Source organism: Pongo pygmaeus, chromosome 10, assembly GCF_028885625.2.
Source record: "Pongo pygmaeus isolate AG05252 chromosome 10, NHGRI_mPonPyg2-v2.0_pri, whole genome shotgun sequence".
Lineage (NCBI taxonomy): Eukaryota > Metazoa > Chordata > Mammalia > Primates > Hominidae > Pongo > Pongo pygmaeus.
This window is the reverse complement of record NC_072383.2, coordinates 99,681,491-99,701,439: the sequence shown is the minus strand read 5'-3', so window position 1 is coordinate 99,701,439 and position 19,949 is coordinate 99,681,491. Positions and strand designations below refer to the sequence as shown.

The 19,949-nt window shown below is 36.5% G+C and overlaps 1 protein-coding gene and 1 non-coding gene across 2 annotated transcripts in view; both read left to right on the top strand.

The window, feature by feature from the left end:
• Positions 1–19,949, top strand: part of SLC5A8 (solute carrier family 5 member 8) — a 55,238-nt gene that overhangs the window by 2,286 nt on the left and 33,003 nt on the right. The window contains exons 2-6 of the mRNA XM_054443403.1: positions 3,361–3,426; positions 5,713–5,764; positions 12,740–12,807; positions 14,118–14,272; positions 17,273–17,413. Coding sequence (XP_054299378.1) covers positions 3,361–3,426; positions 5,713–5,764; positions 12,740–12,807; positions 14,118–14,272; positions 17,273–17,413 — 482 coding nt within the window. The remainder of the gene's footprint in view (positions 1–3,360; positions 3,427–5,712; positions 5,765–12,739; positions 12,808–14,117; positions 14,273–17,272; positions 17,414–19,949) is intronic.
• LOC129010973 (U6 spliceosomal RNA) lies at positions 8,527–8,633 on the top strand. Its single transcript, XR_008493123.1, has one exon. It is a non-coding gene; the product is annotated as a U6 spliceosomal RNA (small nuclear RNA).

Genomic DNA, 19,949 nt, shown 5'->3' with positions numbered 1-19,949 from the left:
TGTTTTCATGGTTACTGTTTTTTTGGTAGAGAAATTTTTATCTGCATTTATGTCTTTATCAAAAAATGTGAAAGGGAAAATGGACAGGGGTAAAGGGATCTCTTGTTTCCAGGGAGATGTAAGAAAACATATATCTTAGTGGGTGGGAGGAATATTCCAACATGTTAATATGTGAACACCTGGCCACTGTCACTTATGTATGTTACCTGATGGAACCTGCAGGCATCTGAGTCTGTGAGCTGTGATCTATAGCTAACCAATTCCCAAACTTGGAAAGGGTTTGAAGAATCTGGCACGAGGACTTCAGTCCCCACACATGAATGCTGCTCTCATAACCACTGACCCATACCTCTTCGGGGCTACAACATTAACTCAACCAGAAACAGATTTCCCTCATGTTTGCAGTGGTAGAGGCTAAGTTAGCAGGGGTTCCAGCTAAAAGTGTCAAAAAGCAAAAGTTCGTTGAATGCTGAACACATGCCAGGCACCGGGCTGCATTGCATGTTTTACATACATTATCTGACTCACATTCAGAACAATCCTTGTGAAGGAAGTACTATCAAGAGCCCCATTTTGTGGACAGAGACTCAGAGTAAGTTAAGCTGCTAGGAATGTGAAGCAGTGTAGACATATGCCTAGCAGCATACTGGCTGTTTCTGAAGGCTCTGATGAGTCTGTTATAACCCCAAGCAATGCTTACGCCAGTGCAGAGAGAACAAGGGAAGCAATACAGGACGCGTGAAGTTGTGGGCACACTGCAGGCATCCACCTCTAGGGTGCCAGGCAGTTGGGAACAGGGAAGTTAGGCAACATGCTAAGACCCTCCCAACTGGTCATGGCAAAGACTTTCCTGTGGAGTATATTGTTTATTGTTTTATGCTGAGAGGTACAGAATCTATACAGAATATGCAGTACAGTGTTGAGTGATTGATACCCTGGCATTCTTGCTCAAGTATGAAGTCTCTCCCTGTTGACATTTCTTCAGTGAAAATTAGCTATTCACAAGCATTTTTTTTCATCCATCACTGCCTTCAAAATGTAGTCCTGATAGGTGTTTAGCAACTTCCAGACCCAAGTATAATGCAGGAATCCAATTTAATCCACCAATTCTTCAAGATCCTTCTGGAGCCAACTAAATCTGTGTTTAAACTGAGTTGCTTAGACCTCATGTTTGTTTATTATTTATATGTTTATTCATATCAACAGAAGCGATTCAAAGTTCTGAGGACCATGAGAGATCTTGATTAATTTAGGCACCTATCATTACTCTGTAATTATGTCTAGTCATCTTACAAGTATTCCCTAAGGCTGCTGCACAGTGACTTGGGCATCTGGTCCAGTCTCCGGGTATTTCTTCAGCAGCCTAGTAATTGATGGCTGAGATCATAATAGACTTCTTGGTTCTGTCTTGAGTTGGTCCTTGGGCTTAAATCACAGGTTTCCCTGGATCAGCTGATCAACTTACTTGCTTCAGTTTGGTTCAATTTATTTGGGTCTCCAGCAATTTGGATTCATGTATCTAGAAAAAACAAAGACTTCTCTTCTATTGATGTCCATTCACATGTTTAGTGATTCACAGAGATTTACAAAACAAACCAAAAATAAACTTCTAAAGAAATATAATAATACTGCCTTGTTCCCAGGCTTAATAAACTTCTCCAGTCTTCTAAAAAGGCTTCCAAAATATCCTTGAATGATTTTGACACATGTAATTTATTGAGATTCAATTTTCTCCAGGCCCATTGATATGGATACCACTAAGTTCTTAATATCTTACTTTTTGAGTTTACATTTCCCCATCCGTTTATGTCACTGAATAGTCTCCAAACTGCAAAATGAGAGGCAAACAGATTATTATTATGCCCCTCATTTTGAAGAGAAAGAACCTGACATTTGGAGAATGACTGCCACAAGCTAATGGAGTCAGGCGTGGGACTGGGTCAAAGGCTGGAACTCTTCCTCCAGTGTACTACAAGGCACTGTGTATTTGTCACCCATCAGTGATCTGGGAGTGGGGTCTTACTCTGTGTTAGTTTCACCCATTCACTTATTGAGTCTTAAATATGTAGTCAGATTATTTACTTATATATGCAGAATAATGTGCACAGATTTTGGCATCAAAGGTTTTAAATGTGTACTGTGTCCCTGGCAAGTTTGCAAGGTTGTCAACTTGATGTTTTCTCTGAGGCCCAGTGTTCTTCTCTCTAACATGGGTTTATACATGGTACCTGGCTCATAGAGTTGTTGGGAGGACCATGCACACAGCAAGTACTCTGTATGTGTTAGCCATGATCATGGGGCAAAAATATCAGATGTCTTTTCCTCTGATTATTACCCAATGCCAGGTTTTCCTTCCTCTTCTTTTCTACTCTGTGAAGATTGTTGTCAGCCTTGAACTTCTTAGTAATTATATTCAAGTTAAAGAAACTCTTAGATATCAGCTCTGAAATTCTATGATCCTAACTCTGTAATATGTATATTATAATACATTATATAACATAGTAGACAAGCAGACTATGTTATAAGACATAGCAGATTTCAAGTAGAATAGGAAAAATTGGCATGGTCATTGGCGCCGAACAGAAACTGACTTGGGTGATTTAAGTTTAAAAAAACAATTGTTAGAAGGACATGGGGGTAGCTCATTGAACAGAGGGACAAGCTGAGTAAGCAAGCCTTGGAAAGGACAGAAACCAGGGCAGCCTTTTCAGGCCACTCTGTCAGGATCAGTCATTTTTTTTGTCTTTGTATCCTGCCTTTAAGATTCAAATACCCAATGGAAGGAAAAGCTGATTGGCTGAGATGGGATGATGTGACTTCCTCTTGGTCAGAAGAGGCAGGGCAATTGACTGACTATTCCATCACAATAGTCTGCAGTCAGAAAGGGTTGATGCCCCAAGTGGTCCAAGAAAAATGTATGGAGTAGACACCAAGAGAAAGAGAACAACAGATTGCTCGCTCTAAAAATACAGAAAGTAATTTCATTTATATGACATTCTGGAAAAGGCCAAACTAGAGAGGGAGAGCAGATCAGTGATTGCTAGGGTTTGGCAGTGGGGAAGAGGGCTTGATCATGAAGGGGAAGCCCGAGGGAATTTTCTGGGTGATGGAACTGTCTTGTGTCCTGATTGTGACAGGGGTTACATGAATCAGTGTGTGTTAAAACCCATTGAACTGTACTCTAAAACAAAAGAGTCAATTTTGCTGTGTATAAATAAAAATTATACTAAAATAAAAATACAGAAACAAATCAGTTATGAAGTTGCTTTACATTTCTAAATTTAAATTTTCTTCTTGAGCTGCTGATTTTAAAAAAGGTATCCAGAGGATTTGCATATATTTTTTTTTTTTTTGCAACAGTATTTAGAACTTCGATTTAACAAATGTGTTCGTCTCTGTGGAACAGTCCTCTTCATTGTTCAAACAGTAAGTAGCTCTCCATTTATTTTATCTTTTGTGAGCTAAAATGTTTTTAACCATGGCATCTGGATTAAGCTTACCTGGGAATCACATAAAAGACAAAAAAGAGATGTTGAAAATATGAGGGAACAAAAAGGAAAAACACTTGTCACTGTACAGCATCAACCCTTAAGATCATCAAACAGTGTTTCAGTAAATGCTTTACTTCCTGGGATTTAAGTGAATGTTAAATATTACACTGATGAAGCAACAGTCGGAAAATATGCTTTCCTTTATCTGACCTCCCTTCACCTCCATCAAGGTGACAGGAATGGCATTACTACATGACAAAGATATTTGTTGCTGACAGTGGGAATTCTAACAAAAGGAAAACAAGTAGCATGTTCACAATATTTCTGTAACATGTTAATAGGTATGAAAAAATTAACTTCCATAAGAAGACAGTAGGAAATAATTTTCTTTGAAATCATACTTTAAAAGTTGGTGCTCTTTTAAAAATTAGACTATAAGAACCAACTAAAGCAGTCCTTAGAGTGTAAGGACAACAGAATCATAAACTCTGGAGGACTCTTTAAAGCCAAAAACTCAATCTAGTAATTCAAGAACATGCACTTATAGATCTACTGATTGACACAAAGGGAAAGCAAGGATTTGCCAAGTGGTCAGTGACAGAGAATGCTTTCCACTGTTCACCGTGCTTCTGGAAGATTGTAATGATCATTGTCATGATTATTTATATACACATTTTCCTCTTGTCAGTTAAGCACTTTAGGGCTGGATTTGCTAATGGAGGTTGTGGAAGAGATTTGCATTCTTGTCTCTAATTGCAATTCCATTTCTCCAATCAAAAGCTACCTAAGGGCCAGCCACGGTGGCTCATGCCTGTAATCCCAGCACTTTGGGAGGCCGAGGCAAGTGGATCACCTGAGGTCAGGAGTTCAAGACCAGCCTGGCCAACATGGTGAAACCCCATCTCTACAAAAATGCAAAAATTAGCCAGGCATGATGGCAGGTGCCTGTAATCCCAGCTACTGGGGAGGCTAAGGTGGGAGAATCGCTTGAACCCAGGAGGTAGAAGTTGCAGTGAGCCGAGATCGTGCCATTGCACCCCAGCCTGGGCGACAGGGCAAGACTCTGTTTCAAAAAAAAAAAAAAAAAAAAGCTACCTTAGGGTTTGCTGCAGTGAGACAGAGTGCCTTTGTAAATTATGTAACTTGACTCCATTTTATATCTTTGCAAATTATATAACTTAAATTTTATCAGTCCTTAACAACTGCAGTGTAAAAGCAAGGAATCCTTTGGTGTCTCTTAGAGACTTGAGCCTGGTAGCTTGCATTCACCAACTGTTCAGACCCTCACTGGATCTTTGTTAGAGATGCCAACAGAAATCAGAAGTAGGGATAAGTGTTAGGAAGGTGGCCTGTGGTCATGTTTTTAAATCTTCAACTTGGACAGAATAATGACTGTGGAAAGTTAGTTCATTTTTGCAAAAAGAGGGGAGCTTTACCACCTCCCATTTGAAAGACTTCATAGCTCTACTCATGTAAATAATCAAACATTCAAAGGTACTGAATAGATTTTTATTTTCATAATATGCTTTTATGGAATAATCATGGAATTTGCTTTTAGGGGATATATTTGAAAGATCAAATGCAATCAAAATTATATTTTGAGAAAAAGACTGTATTTATCTTACTCACTACTGTACCCTAGATCAATAAATAGTTGTTAAGTGTATGAATGAAAATAATGAATCATATTAAAAAGATTGAATGTGGTTTTTGTTGGCTTTCAGGATTTTTTTAGTGCAAATTTATACTTTTGTTTAATTTATGAATAGTAAAAGTTTAGAAATAGGTTTTCCAAGTTTTTACTATTTTCTTGATTAATTATGCAGGGATTAACAGTTTGAAGACATAATTGAGGGGTCATCCTCTTTTGTATTATTATTCTTTCTTTTTTCTAATTATTTTAGATGTAGGAAATTTTATTTCAAGCTTGAGTTGGTGGATCAGTGACTATTTGCACTAAGCACCATATAAAAGTCCATATTTTTACATAAGCCGGTCACAAAAAAATATTTGTAACTTATGACCGGTCATACCGTAAACAGAAGAATCAACTTTACTTAAATATTTTTCAAGTTACAAACAAATTTTATTAGGTGTTTTGAAACTGTTGTTTTAATTCGTAATTGAAGTTATAGGAAAACAATCAATATTTTATAACTCAGACATAATTCATGAATTTTATAATTCATACAATTCATTTGGCTTTCTTTCTTCCCCCTAGATTCTGTATACTGGAATTGTTATTTATGCCCCAGCCCTGGCTTTGAATCAAGGTACATTTTAGAGTTGCCAGTTAGGTAACTCACATTTTGGGGTTCACTTTCAACAAGACTTATTTTCTCCTTGGGGAGATGGGGAGATGGAGGAATGCTTCTAGTAACCTGCATCAGCTTTACTTAGCGGTGCAGGATGGGTTCAGTGTCTACACTAGCTTCTTTGGGTTTTTGGATGGACAGCTCCAAAGTGTCTGTAGACCACAGAGGTGGACTTCTCCAGGTGGTACTTTGGAGTACCATCAGCCCATTCACTCCTTTAGAATTAAAGCCCCCTGTAGCCAAAGTCAGGATTGACGGCATCCCCTCCTGTGAATCTATAACCTGGAGCCCATCTCCAGGAAGCTTCCCTGTAATTCTGCTCGGGCCTGTTGTAAAATCTGGCAGGGAGAAAAGCTTTTCTTCTCCACACTTCTAATAAGGCCCAAAATGAAAGAGAAAGAGAGCCATGTGATTTGAATGATCAGACTGCTCCTAGTGACAAAAGGACAGGTGTCTGTAGTGCCCTTACAAATAAATTTAGGAAGATTGTGCTGCTCAACAAAGTATCTATACTCTCTAGATGTGGGGAGATAAATGCGGTGAGGCTGGGATAGTTTATTGAAGCAAACGTTCATGCTAGTCATAGTTTCAAAAGGCTCTGGGGAAACGCCATGCCCTTTGAATTCTTATCTATTCGAAGTGAATTTCTCTAAAATGTCCTTGTAAAATGGACATGTGGACTCTGTGATGGGAAGAATGTGGTACAATTCCTGGGGTTAATATGACATGAAGAAAACCTACTAATTCCACACTCTGTTTTCTTGATTTTATGATAGACATGACAGTAGTTATCATCTAAGTTTCTGAAGTAAACAGTATTATTACCAAGAGGAACTTCATGTATAAGGTGCTCTTGAACTCTGAATTCTGGGCATGTTCCACATCAGTATTACCAACATCACAAGTGGATCATCTCATTTGTCGAGAACTGAGTTATAAACTTCATAAGTTACCTATTTAGGCCTTAAGTGTAATTGAACATATTATGGTTTTAAAGTGCAGTTCTGGGAATAACCAGAGGACTGACTTTAATCTGTGAAGTAATCAAGCATTCTGTTCTTATCAGGCTCAAACCACTCCCTGAGAGTAAATTAGAATGAAAGCGAAGGCGTTTTGATGACTAGAGTGTTAATTGTGTGTTTTACTGTGACCAAAGCTGTAGGTACACACATAGACACAGAACTTAATGTGCAATAGATGCTCAAAAAAGCTTATTTAACTGAATTGAAAATTAACATTCTCTAGGTCTAACCTCTTTTTTTCTTTTTTAAATTTTGGAAAACCTCAAACAAATACTAAGAGAGAATAGAGCCCCTTAATGTGCTTATTCATCACTCTATGCTAATATTTATCAACTCATGGTCCATTTTAATTCACTCCCCCTTACCTCTACTAGATTATTTTGCCGCAAATATGTTATGTCATTTCGTCTGTATTTCAGTATGTCCTTTAGAAATAAAGACTTTAAAAACCATAATCATACCATCAATGTATCTAAAATATTAATATTAATTGCTTAATTTCATATCAAGTCAGTGTTCACATTTCCCTGATTTTTGTTTTCAGTGTTTGTAAGAATCAGGATCCAAATAAGCTTATGTGATTGCAATCAGTTGATGTCTCTTAAGTTTCCCTTTTCTGCTTTTTAAAATTGAAAATCAGTTTTTCTTTCTTTCTTTTTTTCCTGACCACCTGAGGCCTGTTGAGAAAACTAGTTTTTATTGAGGTATAGTTAACATACAATAAAATGCACAGAGCATAGGGAAGTGTATAGTTGGATGAGCTTTAACAGTTGCCTAATAGCTTGTGTAACTACCACCCAGCTCAAGATATAGACTATTTCCATCATCCACTCTCAGAAATTTTCCTTGCGTGTCTTTCTAACAAATCTCCTATGGGCCCATGAAACATTTTCTGACTTATGCTACCATAAACTAGTTTTCCCTGTTGTTAGATTTTATATAAGTGGAATCATATAGAGACTTTTTGTGTCTGGTTTCTTTTGCTCAGCAAAATGTTTTGAGATTCATTCATGCTGCTACATATGTATCAGTATATATATCAGTAGTTCATTCCTTTTTTTTTTTTTCTGGTAGTACTTCATTTTATGCCTCTACCAACTTTTTTTTATCCATTCTCTTGTTATAGACTTGGGTTGTTTCCAGTTTTAGCCTATAGTGAAGTAAGGGTGCCAAGAACATTCTTCTAAAGGTTTTGTGCATTTTGTTTTTCTTTTTCACACCTGTTTTCACTTCCATTGGAAATGAAATACATGGATGTAGTATAAAATTAAAAATATAATTCTATTTGGACCCAGCTGAGGATAGAAATATGTGCAAATTTACGAGAAATTGCCAAACGGTTTTTCCAAGTGGCTATATCGTTTTACATGTCCACTACGCAATATGTGAGAATTCTTGTCGTTCCATATCCTTGCCAACATTTGATATTATTCTTTTTTATTTCAGTCGTTCTAGTGGGTGTTATCTATTATTTTATTGTTGTTTCAATTTTCACTTTCTATATGACTATTACAGCTTAGCTTATTATTAGACTATTATGGCTTAGCTTATTGTCTGCTGAAATAATAAAGTGAATAAAGACAAATAACCTAATAAAAAGTGAGCCAAAGACTTGAACACTTCACAAAAGCAGGTATTCTTCCAATACATTACATGATATATCTATTCATTTACCTAGGCCTTTAAAAATTTCTCTTAGTGCTCACTTTGGCAGCATGTATACTGAAACTGGAACAATACAGAGAATATTAGCATGGCCCTTGCACAAAAATGATATGCAAATTTGTGAAGCATTCCATATTTTTTGAAAAACGAAGAAAAGGAATAATAAAATAAAATAAAATGTCTCTTAGTAATGTTTTGTAGCTTTGGATGTTGAGGTCTTTTACTATTTCTTAGATTTATTCCTAGATAATTGATATTTTTTATGCTATTGCAAATGTCATTGTTTTATAATATTTTTCAATTATTCGTTGCAAGTATATAAAAATACAACTGACTTTTATATGTTGATATTCCATCCTGAGAACTTGCTGAATTTACTTTTTAATCAAGCAGATTTTTGGTGATCCCTTAGGATTTTCATGTTGTTTATGAATAGTGACAATTTTACTTATTTTCTAATCCTTATAGCTCTTAGTTCTCTTTCCTGTCTTATTGCAGTGTTAATGTGGAAAGTTACGTTGACTGAATTTTGAATATTAAACCAATTTTTGCATTCTTGGGATAAACCCTGCTTGCTCATAATGTATTATCCTTTTTATATATTACCGAATTCGATTTGCTAACATTTTGATAAGTGTTTTCAAATGAATTGAAAAGTGTTCCCTCCTCCCTTTTCTGAAATAGTTTATATAAAATTGTGTATTTATTTCTTACATGCTTGGTAGAATTCACCCTGAAGGCATCTGGGCCTACTCTTTGTTTTTGTAGAAAGATTTTGGTTTATGGATTCAGTTTATTTCATAAATACAGAGTTATTCATATTTTAAAAGTCTTGTTGGGTCAGTTTTGGTAAATTGTATTTTTTAGGGAATGCTTCCATTTGGTCTAACTTATCAAATTCATTAGCATAAAGCTGCTTATAATACCCTCTTGTTATGCTTTTAATGTTTATAGTATCTATAGTGACATCCCTTCTAATTATTCCTAATATTGATAAATTTTCTATCTTCTTATCTTGATATATCTTTCCAGTATTCTATTGATGTTTTAAATCTCTTCTAAGAATCAATGTTTTGGCTTGTTGATTTTCTTTGTTTTCTATTTCATTAATTTGTGCTATTTATTGTTTCTTTTCTTCTAATCACTTTGGGTTTTCTAGCTTCTTTAAGGTAGGAGCTTAGGTCATTGATTTTAAATATTTCTTATTTCATAAAGCAAACATTTACAGTTATTAATTTTTTTTGAACCACTGCTTTATCTGCAACCCATGTATTTTGATACCTTGTGTTTTTATTTAGTTCTCAAAATATTTTCTAACTTCTCCTGTGATTTCTTTTGCCCATGGGTTATTTAGAAGTGTATTGCTTAATTTTCAATATTTGAGGATTTTCTATCATGTCTTTTTGTTATTTATTCCTAAATTAATACCTCTTTGGTCAGAGAACTAATATGATTTTAATCATTTGAAATTTATGGATTTGTTTTATGGCCCAGGATCAGGTCTATCTTGAACATTCCATATACTCTCAAAAAGAATGTATATTGTGTGCTTGTTGGATGTAATGTTCTATAAGGTCAAAGGTTTAGTTGGCTAGTAGTGTTATCACATCTTTGATATCTTTACCGATTTTTTTTTACTTGTTCTATCAATTGCTGAGAGAAGGATGCTAAAATCTCCAAATATAATTATCAATTTTTCTATTGCTCCTGTTTCTCTGTCAACTTTTATTGAATGTATTGTGAGGCTCTTTTAAAGTCTCTTTTTAAATTTACAGTGTCCCTTCTATTTCTTTTCATTTAAATTGCAACATATTTGCTGAAGAAACTGGGTTATTTGTTCTGTCCAGTTTTCCAGATTCTAGGTTTAACAATTGCATCTGTATGGGGTCATTTAATGTTCACCATTCCTCTGTATTTCTTGTAAACTGGTAGTAGTTTACTAGTAGTAGTTAGATCTAGACTCTTTTTCAGACTCCATTTCAACTTTTTGGAAATCATATTTCATAGGCAGTATCTATAAGTTTATTTCCTTCAGCAGTCCCAGAATGTCATTTGAAAAATTATCAGCAGCTATTGATGATCATTCTAGATTCATTATTTCATTGGGGCTTATAAAATGGAGTATTCTAGTTCTGTGAATTCTTCTTCATTAGTTAGATGGAATACTGCTATAAAGAGAAACTTCCTCTTATCAACTATTTGCTTTCTCTGAAAAATAGTTTGTATGGGAAAGGGAGGATAAATGTCAGATTTTTCCCCTTATGAATTTTAAAAATAATAAATTGGTTTCCTACTATCCCCCAAGGGTGACTGAGATTTTTAAAAAATTCTTATGAACTCACGGATTTAAAGGTTTGCTGTTATTTCATAGCATTATTGTTAGTATTATTATTGATGCTCAAATTGTCCCATTTTTATCCAGCCGGAGCCCCCTTAAATTCCTCCTGATTTTAGCCTTGGCTGCATATTGGACTCACTTGTGGGGCGGCTTTCAAAAATATCAATACCTCGGTCCCCATCACCAGAACTCTGAGTTAATTAGCCTGTTGAGTGGCCCAGTAATCAGGATTTTATAAATTTCCTCTGTTGATTTTAATGTACAGTCACAATTGAGAGCCACGGATGTGATAGTTTTAGAATAGCAACTCTAAGCCATAATGAATGATATAATGGCCTAACACAGTTAAAAATATTATTCTTTGTTGTTCTTTTTTCTTAGGTGTATCTCAGTAGGAATGTATGTTAAATTATTGTGTTAAATATTTTGTGACATATTTCCTCTGTGTGGTAATGTCACAAACTTGTACAGTTAGGTTCCATTTATTTCATTTTGCAATTGATTTTGAGGAGTTTTTTTTTCTAATTTAACTTTATAATTATGTGGAATATATATGTGTTCCAAAGTGAAATCTGTACATCAAAATATGTTTAAAGTAGCCTGACTTGTATCTTCTATCTTCTCTACCCTGTTTTCTCCCTCTCCTAGAAGTAATTTTTTGGCTTTGATTTATCCTTTAATTTTAGTGTATGTACTGCTGAAACAAGCACAATTCTGTTCTTTTAAAAAAATGAAATAAAGTCCCCACTTCTTAGATCAATAGGAGCAAATTATAAAGACTTTTCTCCATCTAGATCCCATTTTGGTAGCACATATCTTAGTAATGACTTCTTCAAGGACTGGTGAAATCGTGTGTTTACATGGACACACAGAGGAGAACAACACACAGTGGGGCCTATTGGAGGGTGGAAGGTGGGAGGAGGGAGAGGATCAGGAAAAACAACAAATGGGTTAATGGGTACTAGGCTTGATACCTGGGTGATGAAATAATCTGTACAAGGAACCCCCATGACACAAGTTCACCTATGTAACAAGTCTCCACATGTACATCTGAACTTAAAAGTTTTTTAAAAAGCATTACCGGCCGGGCACGGTGGCTCACGCTTGTAATCCCAGCACTTTGGGAGGCTGAGGCAGGTGGATCAGGAAGTCAGGAGATTGAGACCATCCTGTCCAACATGGCGAAAGCCGTCTCTACTAAAAATACAAAAAATTAGCTCGGCGTGGTGGTGCAAGCCTGTAGTCCCAGCTACTCAGGAGGCTGAGGCAGGTGAATTGCTTGAACCCAGGAGGTGGAGATTGCGGTGAGCTGAGATCACACCACTGCACTCCAGCCTGGTAACAAAGCAAGACTTCGTCAAAAAAAAAAAAAAAAAGGAATTACCATTACCTTTATTAAATTTCTGAAATCAGATCTGCAATCTGCAATGTTATAAAGATTACATTTGAATCCTTTCGAGTTGTCTTCATTTGAATCCATACATCATAGCAACTTGATATTGTCATTATATTGTCAGTATGATACATTATCCTCAATTCAGGTATTTGCCACATTACATAAAAATAGAGTATTTATTTGAACCGTGTCTAATCAGGAGAGAGATAAGAAATACCCGTCACAGTATCAAGGAGTTTCTTAGCTTAATTACAATATAAATGCCTTTCCATGTATTGAATTAAGCCAGTGTCAGATCTGTGTGTCTGAGAGTAGAAAATTATCAAATACAATTTTAAACTCCATTTGTTTTCGAGACATTTATGAGATTTGGACCTAGTTTTAGCTTTAGGCAAGTGGGTATAGAGGAAGGTGCCTGAAAAATGATATAGCTTCCTTCTCTGATGATTTTTGAGGCTTATTTTTATTGTGCATATTTCACAATTATATATGCATTCTATTTTTTTCTACAGTCACAGGATTTGATCTGTGGGGCGCGGTAGTGGCAACGGGAGTGGTCTGCACATTCTACTGCACACTGGTACGTCCAGGACATATTTCCCTTTTCACTCTACCCACTTGCTTTGCAAAATTGAAAATTCCAGTTGTTGTATACTGCAATCTGGTTTGTCCATACCTACTCTTCTATTCCCCACCTCCCGCAGTGTAACTTTTTTTGTATGAGAAATAACCTGTAGCATAATTTGATCCTTTGTAGAAAATGGAGCATAACTGAAATTTTTTCTTTTATCTGATCCATTGCAATGGTTCCTAATCTTGTCTCTTGATTCATGTGTACTGTTGCCAAGTTATTATATTTGTGCTCATACTATTCCTCAGCTTAAAAACCTATCATAGGTCATAGGCACAGTGGCTCCCGCCTGTAATACCAGCAACTTGGGAGGCCGAGGTGAAATGATCACTGGAGCCCAGGAATTTGAGACCAGCCTCAGCAACATAGTGAGACTCTGTCTCTACAAAAAAAAAAAAAATTAAAAATTAGGCAGGCATGGTGGCATACATGTGTAGTCCCAGCTACTCGGGAGGCTGAGGTGGGAGGATCGCCTGAGCCCAGGAGTTTGAGGCTGCAGTGAGCTGTGATTGCACCACTGCACTCCAGCTTGGGTGGCAAAGAAAACCCTGTCTCAAAACAAAAACAAATGTGTGATAACTTCCCCTTGCTTATAGGTAGGGGTGACAAAATATGCAAAATCAGTATGGCATGGCACTGATATTATTACGTGTGCTGGTCCTCAGCAGTGACAAAATCTTATGGAATCCTTGATACTCTATGTCTTAACCCTTTAGGTGCTGGATCTTGTAGAAGATGGGGCCCTCAGCCAGGTGCTGGTTCTGCTTAGGTCATAGAGAAACTTGGGAAATTTCTTGTGGTGGCTAGTACAGATCATTTATAGTATATAACAGTGGATATGACCATCTGAGTGCAAACCAATTAAATATCAGCTCTGCCTGTAGGATAAAATTCATATTATTTACTAGTAATTTGACTCGGATTTTTCTTCCCAACAATCTCCCGACACCACTCCACTTCATTCTGTGGAATGTGTCTGGTCACATTCAGCATTCCATGTAGTTTCACTTCTTTATGCTTTTGCCCATGCTGTTTCTCTGCTGGGCGGAACCTCCATCTTTGCCTCTGCTTATGTTTGAAGGCTTGATTTAAATATATCCTTCTGTGTGAAGATTCTCCCAACCTGACTGTTTCCCTTGAGTGCACTTCTTGGCCAACATTCATGTTTTTATCATTTTTGTCCAGCATAGTGTATAAGTGTGTAGATGCTTAATAATGTCTAATAGAAGCGTTAATCCTAATATACTTTCCCCTCAAAGGGTGGTCTTAAAGCAGTTATCTGGACAGATGTTTTTCAAGTTGGGATCATGGTGGCTGGATTTGCATCCGTGATTATACAGGCTGTGGTGATGCAAGGTGGAATCAGCACTATTTTAAATGATGCCTATGATGGTGGAAGATTAAATTTCTGGAAGTAAGTGTCTACTGCTTGGGTAACTGAACACATCTTTTGTATTCTATAAAAATAATCTCTTTATTGAAATAGTATTTACATTAAAAAACAAACCAACAAATTGCTAAGGATGTGGTGGAGCAAATTGAAGCAGAGAAGTAAATATGTAAGGAGCCTCCCTCTGTTCTTTAAGGGATTAAACCAGTCAGATGGTACTTAGCCACATAGTGCTTAGAGCAATGTTTCCTCCTGAGAAGGGATTTAAAGCAAAAAAAGTGTTTTATTCCGGGTATTAAAGTCCAGAATAGCTTGAAAAGTGGGACAGGGTGATAAGGAAAGAGACAGTGGAAAGTTAAGAAAAGGCAGCTTCTGGCCAGGCACAGTGGCTCACACCTGTAATCCCAGCACTTTGGGAGGCCAAGGCGAGTGGATCACCTGAGGCCAGGAGTTTGAGAACAGCCTGGCCAACATGGCGAAACCCCATCTCTACTAAAAATACAAAAAATTAGCCAGGTGTGGTGGCGGGCACCTGTAATCCCAGTTGCTTGGGAAGCTGAGGCAGGATAATTGCTTGAACCCAGGAGGCAGAGGTTGCAGTGAGCCGAGATCACGCCACTGCACTTCAACCTGTGCAACAGAGTGAGACTCTGTCTCAAAAAAAAAAAAAGGGAAAAGGTAGCCTCTTAAGAGACAAACACTAGCATATTGGATTAGCACCTGCCATAAAAAAAAAAAAAGAGACAGAGACAGACACTGAAAGACAGTGATTTCATTTTGACAATTCTTTGTTTTAGGCAACTTCGAGAGTTTCTCTTTTGATATTGCCCTGGCAATCTATAGTATATTAACATATTAGCTTATGATTATGTATTGTAATTCTATGTATGTGTATGTATTATATAATGAACATTATCTAATATTATTTCTAGAGAATTGACTAGGAAAGTTACAGTCTATGCTTCAAATGACAGTACAGCACATGACGTAACATGTTTTAAACAGCTATTCAGTTTTCATAAAGAAAGAACAATGAAGAGACTAGATATTTCATCCCAAGTATATCACACATTTCAAAAGAATATTGAAAACACCTTCCATTTTGGATCAATAGTGTTGTCCTTTTGCAATATGGAAAGGGACCCATGTTGTCTTGAACTAGCCTATCTTCTCTTTGAGATCGCAGCCCCACTTTGAAATAGGCAGTTTGAAGAAAAAAAACCCATTTTGCACTTGGTGGCTCTTTACTGGTCTTCTGAAAATAAGCACCAAAGTTTGAGAAAAAGCTTTTTCAGAAATTGGACAGGGTCAATGTGTTAATTTGCAGGAATAAATTTTAGTGAATCCACTTCAATTATTTTCAATATGTCTTTCCTTCTTTTAGCTCAAGATTCAGATTCTAAGGAAAAGAGCCTCTAGTTGCCTAGCTTGGACCATGCATGGTTCCACCCCTTGGCCAGGGCAGAACAAGATATTTTGACTGATCGTCAATTGAGACTATTTAATGGAGAAATGGTAGTTTCCCCAAGGCAAACCTGGGTTGCTTTTACCAGAACAGGGAGACGGGAAGTCCAGGAAGTGGAAACAACCAATGACTACTCTTGATTGCTCTCAAATCTCTTCCTGGTAGGCCAGGCTGAGGAGAGACGGTATGGAACCAATCATTTTTCTGCAAGATAGCTGTCACTTTATATAAAGGATACATATATTGGAGCACCGAAGTGATAGCTTATATACATTAGTAAGAGATTTTTTAAAAAAGATTAGACATTTTTATGACCTTAGCTTTGAAAGTCATTAAGTAACAATAAAAAGCCTTATTTGTGTTTCATACTTTTCAAGAGTATCCCTTGTTATTCTGATATGTTTTGAGAATATGGTAGACAAAATATTGCTCAAGTTAAGATAAATGAAGAGAAGAAGGATATTGTATTGGTATTTTCTGTGTTGTCTGCCATTGGCCTATGTATTCTGTATGGCCTAAACCACTAAACTGAGTGTTTTAAATCTTGTCATATCTCCCTCAGATAGCTTACTGACTCCTTTTGGCTCTTCAGTTAGCTAATATAGTAGCTTCTCTCTCTTGGGGAGAAAGGGTCAACACTCTTGAAACTCTTACTCTTCATGTTAGACATGAAATAGAGGCTCTCACGTTTCTATAAGAATGCCAGAATACGCATACAATTAGAGCACTTCACTCAACTGATCTCAAATATAAGATTTGAAATGAATTTGCAAAATTTCATAATTTTAAGGAAGTCTCCATGAAAACTAACTTTGCAGAAAGTTTTCTAGCTCATATTGTGTATCAGAGTTGAACAAAATCATTCCTTCCAATAAAAAAGATTAAAAGATCTTTCAAACATGGAAGTTGAGCTTTCTCTGTGACAATGTTTTGGACTTATGTACATGATGTCATAAAGTGGCTTTAAACTATTAGTAGTTAGCTTGTACACACAGCATTTTAATAAAGCATGATTACAATGACATGCAGTTTTTAGAAAATGCAAAACTTTAAACTGCATTAATTGACTGATTTGTTGAACATGAATATAGATTAGAACTATGATTACATGTGTTGGGAGAGGAATTCTATACACAAAATGTGTTAATTTCGTGTTCATTTTAGTGCCATCTCTACTGCTGTGGTGCACTTAGGAATGTTTTTCTCTTTCTCTTTCTCTATGTTTCATGTTCTTCTCTGATTATATCATGTCAGATTTGTTTAAACGACAGTTTCCTTAGATCACAGGAGAACAATTTATATAAATGCTCAGAATGATTGCAACATTCATTTCCCCCAGTCTCTTCTAGTATTTCCAGATCTCTGAAAATAATATTTTTTATTTCATTGAACTTAAGTTGGAAATATTTCTACCCTTTAAATTAATTAATAAATTTGTACATATTTATGTATGTGCTGTGTATATAAATATACATTGCTTGCTTCCAAATATAGTCTAAGAGAATTTTTTTTAGTCTCTGCTAATAGTTCAGATTTGTTTTCTGTTTCTTGTCATTTAGTTTTAATCCTAACCCTTTGCAAAGACACACCTTCTGGACAATTATTATAGGAGGGACCTTCACATGGACCAGCATCTACGGTGTCAACCAATCCCAGGTGCAGAGATATATTTCTTGTAAAAGCAGATTCCAGGCAAAATTGTAAGTCATACACCATGGTATATGAATCATTAATAACCATCAGTTTTCTTTATGGAAACTCTTCCATAAGTCACGTTTAGCTCCTTTATGTCTTTTGTGTCATGAAATTCCAAGAGATAAATGATATATTTGGTTACAAAAGGACCAAGAACAAATTGGTACTGTATGTTTTAAATCAGCTATTTGAAAATATTTATAGGAATTATTAATGAAAACAAATCAGCATTTGTTTGCATGTGCATCTGTTTGCATAAGAACCTATGGGGGATAAATATATATGGCCTTTGTCTGAAGAAAGTTAACTTCAAATTAGGAAAATACATGCAAGTATGTGAAAAAATAAAATAATACTGGAGATATATAACAGTTTCATGAAACAATATAACAATAGAGAAAATGTTCCAAAGTATATATAGTGCTTTATATTTCATTTTCAGACACAGTCATGGATTTATAACCCTGCTCTAATATTTGCTACTTGAGTGATCCCGGGCACATTCTACAGTCTCTTTGAGCTGCAGTTTCTAAACTTGTAAAAGGAGCATAAGAAATACTATACACCTCATGGGAGGTGTCATAAAATACTGTGTTTGGCATACGCATGGTAAAGGCCTAGTAAATGTGAGTTCCTTTTTCCACTTCAACTGATGTGATGTGAAGGTGGAGGATGGATGAGAGTGTAGAATGAATATGAAGAATGATCATAATTTGGGCAGGTGGAGAAGAGTAGGAAGGCATTCTAGGTAGGGGGAGTGATTTGGATGAACGCACAGAGGTAGGAAGGACAGCATGATCCAGAACTCTCAAGCCCATCTTGGCTTGAGAAAAGAGTGTGGAATGGTGGCTGTTTCCTTCTCTGGAGGCCTCACATCACTGCAGTGCTCACCACTCCCTGTGCTGATAAGTAGGCTGACTCTGCTCACATGCTTTTAGGGGCTTTAAAGCTCTAAGGAGATTGAATAAGAGTCCAAGGTGAATAGGGTGAGGGAAAGAGGGACAATTCTATTTCTATTTAAAGGAGAAAATGAAAATACTGTGATGTCATATGTCAGAACTCAATATATTGAGAGTAAATTGGTTTAGAGATTACCTAAATCTTTGAAGAACTCACAGTGAAAAATCTATATGAATATGGATATAATAACTGGATATGGGATCCCCCCAAAATGAACTTAGGAATTCTGGTATTTTACGGAATATTGGAGGAATGTAATTTATAGATAGAGTAGTCTATTGTACTTTTAAATCTATACTAGAGCTGATACCTGTCCCAGAGTAATTGTGGACAAGCTCTTCTTCTCTTCCCTTGGGAACATGAAACCCAAAAAGCCTGACTTGATAACTTAAATAACAGCATTAGAGCTTTCTTGATAAAAATCAATTCCCATAAGCATAGTGGATCTCCTGCATGAAGTAGACTCTCGAAACCCAGGGGACTCATTTTCGTCTGCCTTCTCACACTTACGCTATAGTAAGAATGAATCCCTGCTAAAAAACCAAGACCTACTGATATTGATTGACAAAAGACAGTACGAGATGTTGATAAATGATCAATCTGAACAGCATCAAAGTGAAATAAAACAATATATTAAACTCATATATAAGAGAGAGGAGGTGTTTGGGCAAGAGAGTATCTGGGCATAATTTTCTGGTGGTTTGGAGATGAGCTAGCAATAGCAAAACATACTGCAATGTTAGTCAATTAAAGGGAGAAGGATAAATCTGATAAACACCTTTAGTTCTTCTGAAAGCAGACTCTGAGGTTGAGGTTAGCATGGAAGAGTTATCAGAGAATCGCTATATGTAGAAGGTAAGAAAAGGAAACAGGATTGATGAGACGGAGATGCTGGACTGTAAGTAGGCAGTCTGAACAGAGGCCTCAAAGGGAGCTCTAGAGCTAGGGTGGCTCTTCAGACTAGTCCCATGTTAGGGTGAGGGGACTGGGCCTTTAAACCTCTGAATCCATTTGTCATTGGATGCAGACTCCCCAGGGGGGTTGGGAAGAAGGAGGCATGGCTTCAGGGATGGTATCTCTTTTCCACCTAGGGCAGCTCATCACTGTCCACTACAGCACCAGTGGAAAAAATATGTAGCCATCTTAGCAAGAGAAATGTTTACTATTCAACTGATTATTAAGACATAGGATTCAATAACATTAACACTAATACCAATAACTAGTATTTAACAGGGGTTTATTATGTGTAAGTACCATGCTATATGATATATACTGTTTCATTTAGTTTTATAACTTTGTGACATAGGCATTGCTATCCTACGCTTCAGTGAAGAAACTGAAGATCATAGAGGTTGAATTACTTGCCCAGGGTCACTTATGGTACAGCCAGGATTTATGCTCAGGACTGGCTCCAGTGCTGTGTGTAAACTTTTATTCTCTACTGGAGCACACACAGTATATTACAGTGCTGAACATTGTTTGAGTAGATACCTGTCCAAGGAATATAGATTTGCATTCCTACTTAATGTGTGGTCTTATAAACAACATTTAAACAAGTTTCATGAGTTACTGTGTAAATGT